Source organism: Tarenaya hassleriana, unplaced genomic scaffold (assembly GCF_000463585.1).
Source record: "Tarenaya hassleriana unplaced genomic scaffold, ASM46358v1 Cleome13, whole genome shotgun sequence".
In the NCBI taxonomy this organism is placed as follows: Eukaryota; Viridiplantae; Streptophyta; class Magnoliopsida; order Brassicales; family Cleomaceae; genus Tarenaya; species Tarenaya hassleriana.
The window spans coordinates 1,130,997-1,149,344 of NW_010963495.1; the positions used below are offsets into that span (position 1 = coordinate 1,130,997).

Genomic DNA, 18,348 nt, shown 5'->3' on the forward strand with positions numbered 1-18,348 from the left:
AAACAAAGCAGCAGAACTTTGACAAGAAGGCAAGAGTTGCATGTCACAAGAACAAAAAAAGATCCAGAGAAACATTTCAAGCCTCTCTTCTCGAGGATCTAAGATCACAATTTCAGAAATGAGCCCAACAATTCAATCGGTGCAGCAATACTTATTTGACAGACGTTTGATCGACGAAAACCCATATTTGAGCTGTTTCGAAAGAATGTAGAATACTAAAGAGGTACAGAACCAGAGGGCAGTGTGAATCATAACACCTTTGGCAATCTTGCAGCAGAGAAATCTGGAATTTGATTGATTTATATGGGGAAACTTCTAATTTATCAGTCAGTCCAAATTCGCAATGACCGCATCGACGACCTCTTGGGTGGTGCTGTCTCCACCGAGATCTTTAGTCCGATACTTTCCTTCAGAGATGACCCGCTCCACTGCGGTCTCCAGCCGGTCAGCAAATGAAGGGAACTGAAGGTGTCTAAGCATCATGGCCGATGATAGCAGCAATGCCACGGGGTTTGCCTTCTTTTGCTGCACAATCTTGTCCTTCCCCACATTTCCAGCCGATGCTCCTTGCTCAAAGACCGCATGCTCTGCTCCGACATTTCCTGTTTGTTTTCATTCAGAGATACAAGTTCAGAGCATTTTTCTTTTACCACACAATAAGCCGACAATTTCAATCTTGACCTTGTCTTGTCCAAAACTTGCTTGAGAGGGTAAATGTAGAAACTATTACCTCCAGGCATTACACCAGTGCCTCCGGCAATACCTGCCGCAGTGTTGGCAACGAGATTCCCGTAGAGATTGGGAGTTACCTGAAAATGAAGAAAATAAGCTTTGTCAAAGCTACACCAAGTGTTGCCAAGATGGAACGTTAAAAGTAGAAAAAACTTGGCAGAGAAACATTTATCCCCAAGTGGAGATTGCTCTATTCAGATTGAAATCAAAGTATTCATGCTAATTGCTAGGCAACTCCAATATATATATATCATAAAACAAAGTGTGACTTTGATAAGAAACATGTCTACTCTACTGAGCTAGTTGAGCAAGGCAGCTAGATATACTTCGCCTAATCCTCAGAATATTTATACTTTATAGGCCCCCTATTCGAAAAACAGAAACGGGAATTACTGATTGTAAGCTTTAACCTTTAAAGCAGAAAAATCTGAGAGAAGAGAATAGGCGTAGTAACAACATACTATAGAGATTTCTGAATAATATACACGGGAAATGGAGACAATTGGATTTCAGAATCTTCTTCTTTTGATCATTAGTTGATTCAAATCCGAATTTTCATTGATTCTACCACTTACTTCCCAGCACAGACAGATGGAAATCAATAACAGTACTCAAAACATTTAGGCAGGACATAAGTTCATAATACTCAAATATTTCTATAAACTTCCGAAATGCAAAAGTTAAGCATCACTGCAATACCACTCACTATTTAGAAAGATGGCCAAAAACACACCATTGGTAACAAATGATGCCTGTCAGAGATAAATAGCATATTTGAAAGTAAAACAACCAAGAAATATTGAATAACATGATGTGTCAAGGTGTACTGGAGAAGATGCATATGCATGAATGCATTCTACCATCTATAAGTAATTCTTGTAGAAGGGGAAGTCTGAAACATACCATGACGTCGAATTGCTCTGGCTTTGATACAAGTTGCATGCAGCAGTTATCGACAATAATTTCATTGTAGGTGATGCTTGGATACTTCTTGGCAACTTCTCGACAAGATTCCAGAAACAAACCATCCGCAAGTTTCATGATGTTGGCCTTGTGCACTGCTGTAACTTTCTTCCTGTTATTCAAGTATGCATACTCGAAAGCATACTTGGCAATACGCTCAGAACAGAACTTCGTGATCACCTAGCAGAGGAATAGGATCAGATGCTGATATGGAACCAAAGAAGATGCAAACCGACATGCATCTACAAATGCAAGCACAAATGACAGACGGAATAAAGGATATGGAAAAGAACTTGGCTCGTAGATTACACGACTAATCAGTATTGTGTCTGAACAAACTATTGTATTCATAGAATCGACACTAACAGGATTGGATTGTATTCAACAAGATGGTCATAAAGAGATTCAAGAAATTGCAAACATCATAGAGTATATAATCTCGTTTATACGTTCATCTCAAAGTCACCATAAATCCTTCCTCTCCAAACTAAAATTCCAAAATCACAAATCAAGGCGGAGAGACTATAAAAAGGTATTCCTAAAAGCTATACCCAAATCACACTTTCAACCCAAAGCATACGACTTTATACCCATATGAACCAAAGCATCACCAGAAGAACAAAATTCAAATCAGGGAAAAATCAGGAACCTCGAGAGGGGTTTATACCTTAAGGCTCTCAACAACACCGGGAACAACCTCGTGCTCAAGCCCAGAATACTCGCCTTCAGTGTTCTCTCTGATCACAACGATGTCCACGTTCTCGTGCCGAGTGGGCAAACCTGGCAAATTGAAGCAGTTGACCAGCGACGCGTAGAGGTCAAGCTCCTTCCTCAGCTGAACATTGAGCGAATTTACACCACCACCGACTGGTGTCTTGAGCCCACCCTTCAGACACACCTTGTTCTTCCGTATCGAATCGAGCACCTCCTGCGGCACTTTCATCATGTCTCCGTGAATATCGTACTTCTCGAAGTACACCGGCGCGTGCATCGCCTCCATCACCTGCTCCACCGCGTTCGTCACAAGCGGACCGATCCCGTCGCCGGGAATCAGCGTCACCGGCCGTGGCGCGCCGTCTCCGGGTCTAGGCATGTAAGTCACGGAACGGGTTTGGAAACCTGACCCTGACCCGGTCGTGCTCCTCGCTAGATTCTTCAGGAGCAAGATCGATCGGCGAGACATCTCTGCAGCAATTTAGGGTCTAAATCCGAAAGGTTGATCGAGAAGACAATGAGGCGCTTGGAGGGATCGAGGCCGACGGGGATGCAATTTCGGTAACTTCCGGTATTTATAGAACCACCCCAAAATGTTTACCTTTTTATGTTTTCCCCTCTTATTAATTTGGTATTTCTATTTGAAACCCGATTTAAAAGGCCATGGTCAATTACATCCCCGAATCCATGGTTCCGCGCCTTTTTCATGGAACAAAGTGGTACACTAACACTAGCAGAACTGCAGAAGCTCTTGGGAAGCACACGAACAGTACGAGATTGGCATGGAGAATCTTCAAGAGAACCTCCTCTTCCCCTTCGGACCAAACCCAAATCGTCTCCCATGTTGCAGCGCCGACCATCTTCCATATCCTCGTTCGCGCCAAAATACGCGAAGAAATCGACCATCTTCACCGTCTTATGCTCTTCTCAGAAACCCAAAAGGCGGATTTTTTTTCTTCTTTTGTCTCCGGCGTCTCAATCTTCGCCAAATTGGGTCTCATCGACAAGGCAAAAGTACGCAATCCTCAATGTATTTTCCTTCAAATGTACAATTAAAGCGTATGTAAAGTGTCTAACATTAACAATGCTCAGGAATCTTTGGGACTGCTGTCAATGTCTGTGGACAAAAGGAAAGCCTTTACAGTCTGATGTTCAATGAGTTGCTTCGCACGAAGAAGCTGTATTGGAGAGAGGTTTTTACTTGGGTTTGGGGCGCTTTCTCCATAAGGATCTTACTGAGAGCTTTATGTCAGAAGGTAGAGGTAGAGACTAGCGGAATTTTGCATAAGATGATAGACAATGGATGTATGCTTTTTGGCCCTGCAGCATTCATGCCTGTGATTGATGGCTTGGGTGAAAGGGGAAAGAAGCAAGAGGCAAATGAACTTGCTGAGAAGATGTTTGGCCTGAAATTCCCGTCCACAGGTAACATGACGACCTTTTTCTTGCAAACAAAAGTTCATTCTGGTAATTTCTTCTGCTGAGAAGGAACCAATGAAACAATAGATGATTGAATTTGCATACAAGTTCCAAATTTCATTCATGTTAACCTGAAAATAAATACAAAAACATAGGTCTTATTGGTAGAATCCCAACGATAAATGATATACAAACACAAAGCACAACACCTAAGTCTTTGGAATGCATAGCCTTTTATACAAAAATCTACTAAGCCAATGCAGACCGGTTACTGTTACTTGCAAAATGACATTTATGATCAAGGGCACTTGTAAAGATGTTTACAAACTGTGGCCTAGGCTAAAATGGTGAGTGAGATTTCTAACACACTAGCAATCAATAGAATCTTCCTGGTGTTTTCCAGTCACAGACTTGCCTGATTGTTTATCAGGAAAGAGGAGCAGCACTACCAAATGAACTTCCCAGCTTGACTTGAAACGCTTGATTAACACTGATCTTGATTGTGTGGCTCTGGTATGATCTATATATGTTGATGCACTCTTCGAGATCCGCATCACATGTCAGAAGAATCCATTCACGATCATCATCCAGATATTTGAGGTCGAATCTGGTGATATCATCTATGTTAAAACGCCGGGCAATCTCTTGCTGCAACTCTTTGAAGCCCCAACCTGGGAGCAAGCTAAGTCGTACCTTGGCTTCACCGAATGTGGCTTTCACTTTTACAGCGCCTCCAGCTTTTAAGCTCCTTCTGCTACTGCCTGGTAGTGGAGGTAAGTTTTCGAGAAGAGGATGATCGTTGAATGTTTTATGGCTCTGGGTTCGCCAGAAAACCTTCGGTTCTTCCTGATTCACGATATGTAGTTCTGCCTCACTATGAGCTCTCTTCAAAATTCCACCTGCATTCTCAGCCACCAGAGGGATTGCAGTGTTTGAAGTATTTGCAGTGTTGGTACTTTGATTAGCTCCAGTTGAACAACATGTGCTTGAACCAGAGCTCTGGCTGCACGAAGATGATGGGGACCTCGGGGCAGTTGCATTTTCCTGTGGTGAAACACCATTCTCGGGTTGAGTGTTCAAATGCGCTGACTGGTCATTACTCTTCAAATAAAGGCCACTACCAGACATATTTGGAGAGCTTAGTTCCGGGAAGCTTGTGTAGAATGAATTGAGTTGGATAGAGCCCTGCACGCCTTGAACAGAGTCCATGACGAGCTGGAGTTTCTTTAACGAGTGCCCAACCTTCTTGATCTTCCGGGAAGGCCATCTTGTTATCCCGTGTTGTCTGCATATTCTTTTCAGAGTAGTTGGACAGACTGCAACACAAAAATGAAACCCTGTAAATCATCAGTGGCGAGATAAAAAGATCTATGGATCAGGACAGAACCAAGGCTATAGCTCAAGCTGGAAGACAATAGAGCCCATTTTTGTTTGAGACTTGTGCAATTATACTTGGCATGGAGCTTTCAAGGTAGCCCTTGTTGGTTTTTTCAGGGATATGGATTAATATAACGCGTCATATTCAAATTAAGAGCCACTGTTTAGACCATGCTAGGTGAAGTTTATACTTTTCCGAAAGTATAAGAAGAATTCACAACTCATGTGGTGTATGCCACAGGGACAGAGCAAGTTCCACAGGATCATCATTCAAGGAAAATATGACTGGAAGAAGAGTGGAGCAATGTCTCCAGCAGGACAGAACAACTTCTTACCACCAATGCTCTTCGCTGCATCCTTGAGGCTTCCTGCAAAGTATTGTCGAAGAATTTCCAAGCTGATTGTCTTTTCTGTTTTTGTTCTTCTTTTTTCACCGGGTTTTCTATTGCCTGATGTTTGCCCCCCACCCGAGGGAGGTGATTCGATGCTAGGATCAATATCAATCATGAATCCTGAACTTGAACCCCGCTGAAACTGCCCGGCTCCCGAAAGAAAATTATGGTGGTCTGGATCAGGCTGATTGTCATCCCACCCAGTTGTCATCTTGAATTCTTCTTTCGGCTCTTCTTTCTGATACTCCCAAGAGAGAGAGACACCTTTTCCCTTCCGGTTTGCCTCCATCATATGGGAGATCCACGAGGATTCTTCCCGAGAAATTTCTGTCAAAGTCGAAGATTTCAAGTTCTGTGTTGCTTCTCCACCACCGAGTGGATGATCTAAGAAGACCATGGTGTCTCTGACAGGTAATATGACCTCTTCCTCTGTTTCTTTGTCAACGACGAGATTTAAGCTCCTGAAATCTCGCTCCAGAGTCGTGGACAGTAAGATGAGCATTTCCTTTCGTGATTCGGTATCTATGCAGGCTTTTGGGAGGAAGAATTCCAACACAAATTCAACTGCCCCAGTGTATTTGTTTTTCACTGGAACTGCTAAAGCAGCATGCAGGCCAAAGATCTTAGCATGGTGGGAAAGAGGGTAGTTGGTCTTGGAAAATGTGGTGACATCAGGCACGAAACATCGTTTGTTCATCTTGAATGCTTTCCATCGTATAATGGAGATCTTATCAAATCCGGAAAATAATCATATGGGAGATCCACGAGGATTCTTCCCGAGAAATTTCTGTCAAAGTCGAAGATTTCAAGTTCTGTGTTGCTTCTCCACCACCGAGTGGATGATCTAAGAAGACCATGGTGTCTCTGACAGGTAATATGACCTCTTCCTCTGTTTCTTTGTCAACGACGAGATTTAAGCTCCTGAAATCTCGCTCCAGAGTCGTGGACAGTAAGATGAGCATTTCCTTTCGTGATTCGGTATCTATGCAGGCTTTTGGGAGGAAGAATTCCAACACAAATTCAACTGCCCCAGTGTATTTGTTTTTCACTGGAACTGCTAAAGCAGCATGCAGGCCAAAGATCTTAGCATGGTGGGAAAGAGGGTAGTTGGTCTTGGAAAATGTGGTGACATCAGGCACGAAACATCGTTTGTTCATCTTGAATGCTTTCCCTACAACTCCTTCCCCCTGAAGCAGATGGTGCTCGGAGCAGGCCTCCAGAAAATTCTTGCTATGTTCATCGGGGACAAAGCAAGCAGAATCAATTGTTGAAACGCACTGAGAGTAGTTCTCATCAGAATGCCGGCATCCGCTTTTGCCTTGCCTAGCACACGGTGCCCATGTTAAAGCTAGAGGCAGATCATATAAAGTGCAGACCGAGACCAAAAACTCTGATATCTCAGGTAATGCTGCTTGATAGAATTCATTATAGACCTGTAGAAACTGAAAATAAGGGTATGATCTCAGTAACAGGTCATCATATTTCCGAGTATTTACGAAAGGAGTTGGTTCTGGAAGCAGGTCAAACTCACCTCTATGCTTGGAAGGTTCAAATTACTTGAACTCCTCAGATCAACGGCCTGCAAAACATTAATGACTTCAGCCTACAATAAAGAACAATCACTAACTTCTCACAACATTCCGAAGAATTTTGACATAATGGGCTAACAATTCTCCCTCTCAAATTTTTGCTCGCTGGAAAGCAAAAAGGTTTAAGGATGAGGGGATATGATTACTTCTATCCATAAAGTTCAGTCAGTTTTCTATGATGTCATTATCAGACTTGCAGGTATGTATATATACACAGTAGTTCAATGTTTAGATTTTGAAGTACAACAAAGAAGAAGAAGAAGAAGAAGAAGAAAACCTCAAGAGCTTTACAGATATTCTCAAGTTCTGGTCGGTAATTGATCTTTTGAGTTGTTGTGACAATCTCAACGACACCCAAGCAAGTTCCGCTACCTCTTTCAAAGACAGGAAGGGCAAGTGACCCACGTACATCGCACTTCTGTGCCTCTTTGATACGTGGATACTCTTCGCTTCTAAAGAAACGCACATCAGGCGTCCACTCGGGCAATTTCCCAAGGAAAACACGGCCAGGAAGTCCTACGGATTCCTTCGAGTCCTCATCTGCTGGAAAGCTATATTTCTCCGAAACATGTCTGTATTCTTGAAGGCTCAAGTACTTTGGGTTGACCAAGTGTGGCTGCTCCAGTGTGGTAAGAAAGTTTTTACCTCCCTTCTGAAATGGCACCCATATCTGTATGAGGAAATTCTTATCTATCACTGCCTCTTGCAGATGCTGTATAGCATGTACAAGCCTGTCTTTTACTGATGAAGAAGGAGCCGGGCAAATCCACCATCTTCTTCCTGCCTCAGCCCCTTCAACAAGTAACTTCTCTGATTGTGTTGAACTTGTTGCAGCAAGATCAAAAGATTCTTGATCCATTGATTGATGGGTTTCATGGAGGTCCTGAATCTTCTTCAGATAAGTAGGAGATGGAGGGAGCTTGCTTTCTGTCTCGCCGTTGGAGGTATTCTGAGGTGGGTTCAATCCAACATTGCTGCTTTTCAGATCTTGATACCTGAACAGGAAAGGCGAGTCCTTCACAGAGTTAGAATTTGAAGGGGAAGGCCCTGGCTGCTTAAAGCTTTTACCATCTGTAGTCTCAAGCCAGCATCCATCAAACAAGAGTTCTTCCATGAAATCCAAATCCATAGCCGTCTCAGGGAATGTCCCAAAGCTCGAATTGGGCGAGAAACCACCACCACCGCTACCACCTTCCATAACCAAAAAGAACTGTACCCTTTTCTTCAATCTTTCGTCCAAGAGAATCGTCCTTAACCTTCAGTTCTCAGAAATTTGTTGTTCTTCATGAAATTGAGATGGCAAGCAGAAGCCTCCTGAAGATGAAAACGCACGTGCAAAGTTTCAGTGAAAACAAGATGCCTATACGGAAATTGCAATCAAGAACAAAAAGATTCAAAAAGAATAAAAAAGATGAAATCATAGTTAGCTTATAATATAAACAGCTTCGCTGCTTCTATGGAGAGTTGACTCCGGAAGGCTATCATCAGCTTAGAGTACTATATATATATTCCCTATGGACAAACACTGAATATGCAGAATCAACTCTTGGGCAATTATTGAATCCTCAAACAAACAACAAGACAACAGCATGCAGATGACAAACAATGCAAAAAGGTGTGAAAAAAAGGAAGAATCAGCAAATCCATGCCATTGGTTTTCAGACAAAAATCTCCAACCTGCAGAAAAAAAAAACACAAACCCAGAACAGGGAAAAAGAAGACAAACCCAATTCCAGAAATCCTCTCATGTCTTATCTAAAGAAAAGCAAAAGTTGCTCACTTTTATCAAGATTCCTTGCACGAAGAAAGAGTAGAGACCAAAAGATTTTCACTTTGGGTTTCAGATGAACAGAAGCCAAGAAGACAACCAAAAACCAAATGGTCAGCCAACAAAGATTTTCTCCGTACACAAACCCAAAAGTCACATAGATGAAGGGGCGAGACGCAGAAAAGGCTTTGGGTTTTTTTTTTTTTACAGAAGCAGCAGCTGAAACGGTGAAATCAGTCTAAGTATTGATCTCACCCATGTGGGCGTGCGGTGTCTTTCCTCAAGAACCAAGTGGACCCTTTTATGAACATCCGATCAGATTTCTTCCCTGTTGTATCACACTTGCAAGCAAACTCAAAAACTCCACCTTCAGTACACAAATTTCTGATTTGTCTGTTTCTACAGGCTCCAACACCTCTCTCCTCCAAGAGAGAGAGAGAGAGAGAGAGAGAGAGAGAGAGAATTTGGCGGTTTTGGAGCTTGTGCGTTAAAAATGTGCTCTGGTGGTGAGTTTTGGGGTGTATAAGTATAATGAACGGGGATTCTTTCATTGCCCGTTTACTTTCTTTTTTAGTTATATATACAAAGTGCAATTAAGTATTAACAATAAAAAAAATATTTAATATAATAATCATTGATTACGTGTGCAATGTGTACTTTTGTTCAGTGAACAGGTGAATCAATGGGGTTGGGAGAGGGAGAGAGATTCTTGCAGAAGAAAATGTCGCGTGGAAGAGGTTCATTAATCATTTGACCCTCAAAGATTCTTTTTTACAACTCTTTAAGATTATCTAATTCTGACATCAGCCCTATTTTTGTGTACTTCACAGTTCACACCATAATTAATGACTTCTTTTTTTATAACTAGGGCATATAATCAATTTACTATATATAGAAATATCAAGCCAGCTCGGTAATATATATATATATTGTCCCATTTTTTAATCAAATCACACTTTTATTTCATATTTATATATATGATATATACTATTCAATAAAAATGTGATATTTTAATATGCATAATTACAAAAACGTAAATTATTGTTAATTGATATGGTTTATTCTCAAATATATGATCATATAAACAATATAACCCCCATAAACTAATTAGCCGACATGAAACATCGGTATATATATGGCGTATCATTCAAAGTATATAAAAAAAAAGTTTGTAATTCTATTGTTAATTAAATTCAAGTAATAATGATTCAAAAGATAAATTCAGTTTATATTTAATGTATAGATCATGACAAATTAATAAGCCTCCAAACATCTGTATATTCACAAATTTCGAATTATATAATTTGTGCACGTAATTCATTCATCTTGTATATATAAAATATAAATCAATGAAAACGAAGCCGTGTTTAACGAGTCGTATATGATTATGTAACACAGTCCAACTCTTCGGCGATTCCACTACTCTCCAATCTCACCTCGACACATGCATTTCTCCAATTGATCATTCTACATATGTATATATATATATATATGTATGTATGTATGTATGTATGTATGTATGTATGTATGTATGTATGTATGTATGTATGTATGTATGTATGTATGTATGCATGTATGTTTGTCCTGAAAAATTAAAAATCATTTTAAATTAAACTACATAACTACTTTATGTAGTTTAGTAAAATCCTTCATGAAACGGACAAATCCTAACAAGTATGTATGTATGTATGTATGTATGTATGTATGCATGTATGAAATCTCATTAAATGATTTGTCCTGAAAAATTAAAAATCATTTTAAATTAAACTACATAACTACTTTATGTAGTTTAGTAAAATCCTTCATGAAACGGACAAATCCTAACAATCACGATGTTAAACGTCTCAATTTAAAACTCATATCCAACTATATATTACTAACGGGAAAGGCTTGTTCCACACCCATAAATGACATATATACATACGAAATTACGAATTGATAAGAGAAACTATTACATACATACATACATACATACATATATATATATATGTATATATATATGTATAATTTGCACAAAGTAACGATCAAATGGCTCCCAGTAATCCGGGGAGCCGTGGCCCTTTCCCGCATCCTCCCGATTCGCCGCATCCCAATTGTGACGAAACAAAATGCCATTAATTAACCCTCTTAATTAATCCTGATTTTCCCATTTTAGTTGCGATTAGTTCAAATCTCCGAGTATATAATACGTTTCAACATATACATATACATATATATGTATGTATTCACTTTTATATCATTGTTTTTTCTATCATACGAAAGACATTATCGTCCACACGATCTCCTCTTCTTGCTTTTCATGTAATAAAACCTCATTGCTTTGTCTGAAACCGGCAAGGCCTACGCATGTCCTTTTCCAGGAAACACTCAAAAAAAGTAACCTTTTAATTATACTTCAATTAAGTTTTTAAAGTACATTCACATACATGTACGTGTGTATATATATATATATATGCTCTCTCGTACGTACGCGTATATACACGTATTTACGTGTAACGTAAACATCAGCTGAAACTTCCCCGATGGGCGACATTAGTGCAAGTGACCAAAACCCTAGACAGAATTCTGATTAGTGCGTCATTAAGCCACTAATCTAATTAACCCGTTGTTGCTACCGCTTCTCTGTGTGCGTGTCTGTACACAAATTAATATTAACAAAATGAATATTAAATATACGTATAATATGTATGCACATAGAAAGAAGCAAACCCTGCGATAATGGAAGATGATGTCACTATGTTAATGACCTTTTAATTATATTAATATTTAATAATAATGAAAGCGAGGTGCTTAATTAAATTTGTCGCCACCCCCCGGTGACATCACACAAGAAGTTAAGAAATCTCAACATAATTGCACCAATTTGCTAATTTTAATTAATGTTTGGTCGTCAGTTTGATGAGGTGTAAAGCCGGGGGGTTAAGATTAAATTAAGTTAATCCCCTAAAATATCCAATTAATTCCAGATGATATATATATATATATATATATATATATATAATCATGCAATTTTTTAAGCCCTACGTGCCCTCCACATAACACCATACACACACCATACACATGTGTATGTATAATGTAATGCACATGTATGTATGGGCGTGTGTATATTATGTTGTACTGTGTAACCGATGGTTGAATATTCATGTGTTGTGGTGTGTGTTGCAACTACTCGATATATATATATATATATATATATATATATATATATATATATATATGTCTGAACGACATTTGAACAAAATAATAGTACTAATTAAAAGTGGGATTATAGGGTTTCGTGTGTACGCGTGCTTCCCTATAACGCATCTGAATCTCCACAAAATTATATTTTTAAAGATTCATCATTTATATAATACATTACATATTGATGGTCGTGTCATGGAACAAGTATTAGAAAAACATTATCTTAGATTCAGATCGAGGTTACTATCGGATGAGAGAGTGAGAAAAAGACCACTCGAATCCAATCTGTGTTGATTCTCTGAACCCTAGCCAAAGGACACAGAGATTGAGGAACTATGTTATCTTTAAATTAACAGCCTATGTTTTGGATAATCTAGTTATTAGACCTTAATTTCTTTCTTAATAAGGTTTAGTTAAGGGAGTTAAGAGGGTGAAAACGAAAGAGATGAGAAAACACACACAGCTTAACAATGGCAAAACATCAAACAGAGACATGAAGCCGACGACAAGACCGAATTCAGACACAACAGAGATCCAAGAATCATTGAGCTGAGACCATTATATTTAAGAGATTGACCCCCAAATCCTAAAAGTCATTATAAACATTTAAGACTTATTTCCATCCCTAATCACCACCGAGAACATGGTAAGGATACATACGTACATACATATATACATATATACATATATATAACATATCACCGATGCATGAAAAATTGCATTGCATTATGAAACTCCAATCTTTAAACACATGATAAGGGTAAAAATCGAAAGTGGATATGTCCAAGTGTACAGTGACCGGTTCAACAAAAGACAACGCGAGGAAGAAAAACTAAGAAAACGGAGAAGAGGGCAGCCAGCCGAAAGCAAATCATGTGAGGCTCAACAAGCTTGATGGGTATCCACAACTTCACGCCGCATTATATGTATATATTTAACCATATGACCATATATCAGATTTCACGGACTGAATTCATTCGTTCGTTCGTTCGTCTCTAGAGACAAAGATGCAGATTCCATGATACCGATTTCTCTTTTTTTTTTCTTTCAGGAACACACTTACATCTACTGAGCGAGATTTCCAAGGAGACGCTCTACGGCGGCGTGGACATTGCCATTGGTAGCACGCAATGCCCTGATGTTCTCTTCTCTGTCAAAGAAGCCCATCTCTTGCAGCTGTTGCAATTGCGTTGCGTATAGCTCTTCCGGTGGAACTGTAGAAACCAACATGGCAGATCCATTATTCACATTAGACCGAGAAATTATAACCCAAAAGTTGATGAAAAAGGGTTGGCCAAAACGGGTTCTTCAAAGGTAAAGGTTCTGACCGTTGGGCTGATTCGTACCACTCAGGTTGTCGGTACCAAGACTGCCAAACATATTCATCAACATATCTAGCCCTGCGTTATTACCACCGCCGCCTGAAAAAACATTCAAGTGGGGTACCCATTCCTCTTGACTTGGAGAACCACCATAGCCCTTCTTCTCCTGCTAAATACGATACCAGCCTTTCAATAATCGTTTCAATTATATCCAATTCCAAGAATACCTGTTGTAGCACCGGTTTGCCCCGAATCCCTGCAAAAAGCAAGAGACAAGTAGAAATAAACATGAATCAGGCAAAATAATTATGTTGGAGGCAAAAATAAAATAGAATACAAGATCGTCTCCTATGTTATTTTCAGATTTACTTTTGGCGATGGAACATAACGTGCAGTCCCTCATAGAGCTTTATTAAAGGCTTTAAACCCAACCCCATGAACGAACAAATAGGTAAACCTTTCTGTAGTAGATAACATAGTAGTTTGATTTCAATCCTTTCTCGACTTATGGATACGACCATTCACCATCTATAGAGTTCAACAATTCAGCTAGTTACCAGAAAGAATTGCATATACAGGGGACAGTATATGAGTCCCGCCTTCTGTAATTAAGTGGAAATTACACCATTCAAACCAGTCTAAAAAAACTAAAGCAAGAAACAAGGGAACTCTGCCTTACTGGCTAGTCGTATTCCTATTAAGCTGGGAGAAAAGTGACTGCTGAAGAGCCATCATTTGCTACAAACCAAAATAAAACCACAACAACAGGGTGAAAAATTCATCAAATCACATAGTTCAGCAATAAGGATCATGCTTAGAAGTGGCCACATAATGCATAAACCAAAACACAACAAAGAAACAGGTCAAGGGGACAAACTGACCTGCATTGTCTCTGGGGAGGTAAGCTGACGAAGGAACTCTGGATTTTGCATCATTTCTCTCATTTGAGGATTCATATCAAGCATGCTTCGGAGTTGTGGGTTGAGATTGATGATCTGAAATCCATAGATCAATCCTCAATATGTTCTTAGTAGCAACAAGGCCTGAATTAAAAAAAAAAAGGATTCAAGACACAAACCTGATTCATGTATTGAGGATTCGAAAGTAAGCTTTGCATCATCTGCGATATGGCTGGATTTTGCAATAACTGGTTCAGTTGAGAAGCATCTGGAGTAGCACCAAGAGCTGGATCCATCCCTAGCAGACCAAGTCCACCAAGACCACCAAGGCCAGGGGCTCTCGCATCCCCAGCAGAGTTTGTCCTGCCAGGGCCAGTAGTCTGGCCTGTCATGTAGCAGTACATTATCAATTTTAATACAGAACACATATTAATTGCTCTTCAAATTGTTTATTCGTGATGTCAAATTGTGAGAACTACATAACTCACATATCTATTAAACTGTCTTGTCCCTAAACCAGTTCGGGAAAGTTGAACTTTAACCAATATCCATGTGAATCATTTTCATTGGTAACCTAATGTTGATGTCTAATGCAGTGTACCTGCTAAGCAGGTGACTGGTTCTCTTCTACAGGTATAAAAATATGCAAAATGTAGTTAGAGTGAGTTTGCCGAAAAGATGAAATTAGTATCTTACCACCAGTAGCGCTCCAAGGATTAGGAAGCGGATTTGAATTTGGGACACTATTCCCTGTACCCGTTTCAGTATTGGCTGTGGAAGGATTGTTAGAAGCATCTCTACCTTGTGTAGCACCCTGATTTCCCAGCAGAGCAGCAAATGGGTTAGAACCCAAATTGCTATCAGCATTTCCTGACATTGTTGTAGCATTCAAGAATGGTTCCTGGACATTTTCATACATACGCCTAAGCATGTTAAATCCCTCAGGAGTAGACTCAATATTACTCATTGCTCTATCAGTGTTCCGCATCATCTCACGCATAAGCTCAGGATTTCTTGCAGCTTCAAAGGTCTGCCGGAGGATGCTTGGGTCATTAAGTACATGGCCAAGCTCTGGATTGCGATCTACAAGCTCACGCATTTGAGGATTACCCATAATCAAGGTCCTCATAAGTTCCGGGTTGTCCAATAGGTTCTGGATTGCAGGTGTATTCATCATATCTCTAATCATACTCGGGTTCTGAGCTATCTCTCGCTGAGCTTGCTCAAAATCTGGAAGACCAGCTCCAAATAAACCAGGTGTAGCATTTCCACCACCTAATGGATTAAATCCGAGGCCAGGGAACAAAGATGACCCAAGACCTGCTCCTCCAAGATTTGGACTACCGTTTGAACCGACGCCTCGGGAAACAGCAGGTGTAGTGGTTGGGCTTCCAGGATTTGCAGCAGGAGCAGCAGGAGATGCCGAAGACGGGGCAGAGCCTCGAACCATGTGAACAGTGTGATCAGCCTGCAAACCTTGAATAAAATAATTCACATGGAATGGAACAGTAAGGTTCATGAGGTAAGCTATACCACTTGAAAAACATTATTATACTAGAAAATTACAGAACCAAGTTGAAAATATATTCCACAGCCAAATAATATCCACGCTAATACCCATCGGAAGGCCATGGCCCTTCACCGGAGTAAAATACGGACATGACCAATGATGAATAGTTTAAAGGGTAGTCAGAAACTTCTTCTGTTAACTATCTCAGAAACAGGAGATTTGAAAGCAATCATTAGGACGTTATCAGTAAAGTGCAAAGGAAAAGCTACATCAGAATCCGTAAAATGATAATAGACTATAGAAAGGAAATCACGCATTGCATTACGATTCAGACAACAACAAAACCAGAAATCGCCAACTTTTCTACCAAACAACAACAACGGGACAATCACTTGTTTTCAGAAAATCCAACTCACACCAAATTCGATCCTCGAGACGTTTCAACGAAATCGCTAAAACAAAAGAAATCCCAAATGAAACCACAAAGAAGAAGACAACCGAAAAGTTACCATAGCTGAGGAGCGACTGATCATCCTTGAGAATCCGACCCTTGTAAATCAATCGCTGCTGATCCGCCGGGACATCAGAGTTCTGTGCCACAAGGGCCTTGAAAGACCCAACCGTCGAATCGAGGCTCGTCCTCAGAGTAAACTTGGAGCCATTCGAGCATCTGATGTTCACAGCCACCATCTCTATTCCTCCTCCACCACCGCCATCGACGACGGTCTGCGGCTCGCTCGAATCTCCCTCCGCACCCATTCTCAATCTATCCCTGAGGAGCCTTCCCCTTCTTCTTCGTCACAACTTGCAGAATCTGAAATCAAACAAATCAGGGTTGGTTGCAAATGATCGGAAACCCTAACCCTAGAAAAATGTTTAACGAGAAATCCTTGTCGGTTCGGAAAATGACTCCGGGAAAAAGAGGTGTAATGAGAAGAAAAAAAAAATCAGAATTCGGAAATAAAGACAAGAAATGATTCGTTGGTTACAGCCAATTAAAATGGAGGGGAGACTTTCCGGGTCTGTGAGCGGATCGGGTCTTCACGGTTCCTTTTCATCTGATAAACACGGCCACGTGGAAGAACCCATACACCAAAAGCGACGTCGTTTCCACATATGAGTATCAGGCCAGGCCCATTGGGCCTAATACCCATCCCAAGTTTCGTCTATTTCCATACACTCATGCAGCCTCCAAACGACGTCGTTTATCTCGAAGTCATCACTCAGTCCCACCTCCTTCTCCCCGGCCATAAACCTCCGAGAAACCTTCCCGACATGAACCATACTGTAACCGGCAACGACACGAACCCTTCTCTGCTTCACCAGCCGTCGCATCGTTGCCGCATTATCCCATAGTTTCTCGGCGGCGAAAGCTTTCGAAGCAAGCAAATACCCTGAAGAACACGACGGTTCGAGCTCAAGAACCTCTGTTACCACCTCCGAGGTTATCTCGCTTCTTCCATGGCTTCTGCAACCGCTCAGAACCGCTCCCCAAGTGGAAACCCCTGCATTGACGTCTTCCGGAAGGTTCTTGACGAATTCCAACGCCTTCTCGACCTCTCCCGCCCTGCTAAGCATGTCCACGATGCAAGAATAGTGCGGCGACATCCAAGGTTTTACCTTGCCATGGTCTTGAATCATTGAATGGAAGATCCCGAGGCCTTGTTCGATCAATCCGCCATGGCTGCAAGCCGATAGAGCTGAGAGATAAGTTATGGAGTTCGGTGCGACGCCATGTTGTTTCATCTCGTCCAGCGCAGCTAAGGCTTGGTCTGGTAAACCGTTCATGGCGTACGCTGATATGAGCGCTGTCCAAGAAACGACATTTTTCGTCGGGATTTGATTGAACGCTCTCTTGGCAATATCTATAGATCCGCATTTCGCGTATGCATCGACGAGAGCAGTGGCAACCGAGGCATTTACAGTGGTGAAGCCTCTTCGAACAGCGATTCCATGTGCCCATTTAGATATTCTCAGATCTGCAGTAACTGAGCAAGCATCGAGAAGGTTAGTAACGGTGATCGCGTTGGGAATGTCGCCCATCCGACGAAAGATTGAGATTGCTTCATCAGGTCTGCCAGACCGAGCGAATCCAGAGATCATCGTGCTCCACGAAACCACGTCTTTGCATGTCATGGCATCGAACAAGATTCTCGCTTGATCGACGAGGTTGAAGTTTGTGTAAGAATCGATCAAAGAACTCGACAACTGCTCGTTTGTTTCGTATCCATACCGGATAATCACACAGTGGATTGACTTGATCTGCAATGGCAGCTCCAAGAACTTGCAGACCTGGAGAAGACTCACGAGAGTTGCTTCATCTCCATCAATGGCTACCCTTTCCATCATCCGATAGAGCAGAAGCGCTTCATTGTACCTTTCGTTGCGTACAAACCCAGACAGAATCGAATTCCACGAAACTATGTTTCTATCACTCATCTCATGGAACACTCGAGATGCTGAATCAATGTCACCGCTCT

General features: G+C 40.9%; 5 protein-coding genes across 9 annotated transcripts in view; 1 reads left to right on the forward strand and 4 right to left on the reverse strand.

Moving 5' to 3' along the window:
- Positions 1–70: 70 nt before the first annotated feature.
- On the reverse strand, positions 71–2,951 carry LOC104807399 (isocitrate dehydrogenase [NAD] regulatory subunit 1, mitochondrial). Its single transcript, XM_010532654.2, has 4 exons — positions 2,363–2,951; positions 1,636–1,875; positions 731–809; positions 71–602 (listed from the first exon to the last, which is right to left on the reverse strand). Exons 1-4 carry the CDS (start codon positions 2,876–2,878, stop codon positions 328–330), a joined length of 1,110 nt encoding a protein of 369 aa, XP_010530956.1. The 5' UTR covers positions 2,879–2,951; the 3' UTR covers positions 71–327.
- Positions 2,904–4,343, forward strand: LOC104807397 (pentatricopeptide repeat-containing protein At2g17140). Its single transcript, XM_010532653.1, has 4 exons — positions 2,904–2,980; positions 3,155–3,423; positions 3,502–3,834; positions 4,259–4,343. The coding sequence occupies exons 2-4, from the start codon at positions 3,192–3,194 to the stop codon at positions 4,282–4,284; spliced, it is 591 nt and encodes a 196-aa protein (XP_010530955.1). The 5' UTR covers positions 2,904–2,980; positions 3,155–3,191; the 3' UTR covers positions 4,285–4,343.
- Positions 3,966–9,196, reverse strand: LOC104807396 (protein NLP2-like). 2 transcript variants are annotated; one of them, XM_019201856.1, is made up of 7 exons: positions 8,967–9,196; positions 8,255–8,500; positions 7,464–8,181; positions 7,129–7,176; positions 6,755–7,039; positions 5,541–6,294; positions 3,966–5,144 (listed from the first exon to the last, which is right to left on the reverse strand). In XM_019201856.1, the coding sequence occupies exons 3-7, from the start codon at positions 8,043–8,045 to the stop codon at positions 4,255–4,257; spliced, it is 2,559 nt and encodes an 852-aa protein (XP_019057401.1). In that variant the 5' UTR covers positions 8,046–8,181; positions 8,255–8,500; positions 8,967–9,196; the 3' UTR covers positions 3,966–4,254. The 2 variants fall into 2 exon arrangements, with proteins under 2 accessions (XP_019057401.1, XP_010530951.1); XM_010532649.1 differs by having other exon boundaries at positions 7,464–8,500.
- Positions 9,197–12,842: 3,646 nt separating this feature from the next.
- LOC104807401 (ubiquitin domain-containing protein DSK2b-like) lies at positions 12,843–16,804 on the reverse strand. 3 transcript variants are annotated; one of them, XM_010532659.2, is made up of 8 exons: positions 16,378–16,804; positions 15,055–15,834; positions 14,538–14,743; positions 14,341–14,454; positions 14,139–14,197; positions 13,687–13,715; positions 13,484–13,558; positions 12,843–13,351 (listed from the first exon to the last, which is right to left on the reverse strand). In XM_010532659.2, exons 1-8 carry the CDS (start codon positions 16,625–16,627, stop codon positions 13,203–13,205), a joined length of 1,662 nt encoding a protein of 553 aa, XP_010530961.1. In that variant the 5' UTR covers positions 16,628–16,804; the 3' UTR covers positions 12,843–13,202. The 3 variants fall into 3 exon arrangements, with proteins under 3 accessions (XP_010530961.1, XP_010530960.1, XP_010530962.1); XM_010532658.2 differs by having other exon boundaries at positions 13,466–13,558; XM_010532660.2 differs by lacking the exon at positions 12,843–13,351 and having other exon boundaries at positions 13,505–13,589; positions 13,626–13,715.
- Positions 16,805–16,951: 147 nt separating this feature from the next.
- LOC104807400 (pentatricopeptide repeat-containing protein At2g17210) overlaps positions 16,952–18,348 on the reverse strand; it is a 2,683-nt gene continuing 1,286 nt past the window's right edge. Inside the window, exon 2 of one of the 2 annotated variants that reach the window (XM_010532655.2) lies at positions 16,952–18,348. In XM_010532655.2, the coding sequence (XP_010530957.1) occupies positions 17,012–18,348 (1,337 nt within the window). In that variant the 3' untranslated portion in view covers positions 16,952–17,011. The other variant, XM_010532656.2, reaches the window with a different exon arrangement.

Bases quoted from the DNA above. Each gene is read 5' to 3' on its own strand.
- LOC104807399 (XM_010532654.2), bottom strand. From the start codon at position 2,878: ATGTCTCGCCGATCGATCTTGCTCCTGAAGAATCTAGCGAGGAGCACG. The intron at 1,876-2,362 runs GTATAAACCCCT...TTCCTCTGCTAG, and splicing joins GTGTTGTTGAGAGCCTTAAG to GTGATCACGAAGTTCTGTTC. The intron at 603-730 runs GTAATAGTTTCT...GAAAACAAACAG, and splicing joins CACTGGTGTAATGCCTGGAG to GAAATGTCGGAGCAGAGCAT.
- LOC104807397 (XM_010532653.1), top strand. From the start codon at position 3,192: ATGGAGAATCTTCAAGAGAACCTCCTCTTCCCCTTCGGACCAAACCCA. The intron at 3,424-3,501 runs GTACGCAATCCT...AACAATGCTCAG, and splicing joins GTCTCATCGACAAGGCAAAA to GAATCTTTGGGACTGCTGTC. The intron at 3,835-4,258 runs GTAACATGACGA...ATTGTTTATCAG, and splicing joins CCTGAAATTCCCGTCCACAG to GAAAGAGGAGCAGCACTACC.
- LOC104807396 (XM_010532649.1), bottom strand. From the start codon at position 8,384: ATGGAAGGTGGTAGCGGTGGTGGTGGTTTCTCGCCCAATTCGAGCTTT. The intron at 7,177-7,463 runs GTTTTCTTCTTC...AATGTTTTGCAG, and splicing joins ATATCTGTAAAGCTCTTGAG to GCCGTTGATCTGAGGAGTTC. The intron at 7,040-7,128 runs GTGAGTTTGACC...CCTTATTTTCAG, and splicing joins TGAACCTTCCAAGCATAGAG to TTTCTACAGGTCTATAATGA.
- LOC104807401 (XM_010532658.2), bottom strand. From the start codon at position 16,627: ATGGGTGCGGAGGGAGATTCGAGCGAGCCGCAGACCGTCGTCGATGGC. The intron at 13,559-13,686 runs GTATTCTTGGAA...ATGTTTTTTCAG, and splicing joins GCAAACCGGTGCTACAACAG to GCGGCGGTGGTAATAACGCA. The intron at 13,352-13,465 runs GTCAGAACCTTT...TGGTTTCTACAG, and splicing joins TGGTACGAATCAGCCCAACG to TTCCACCGGAAGAGCTATAC.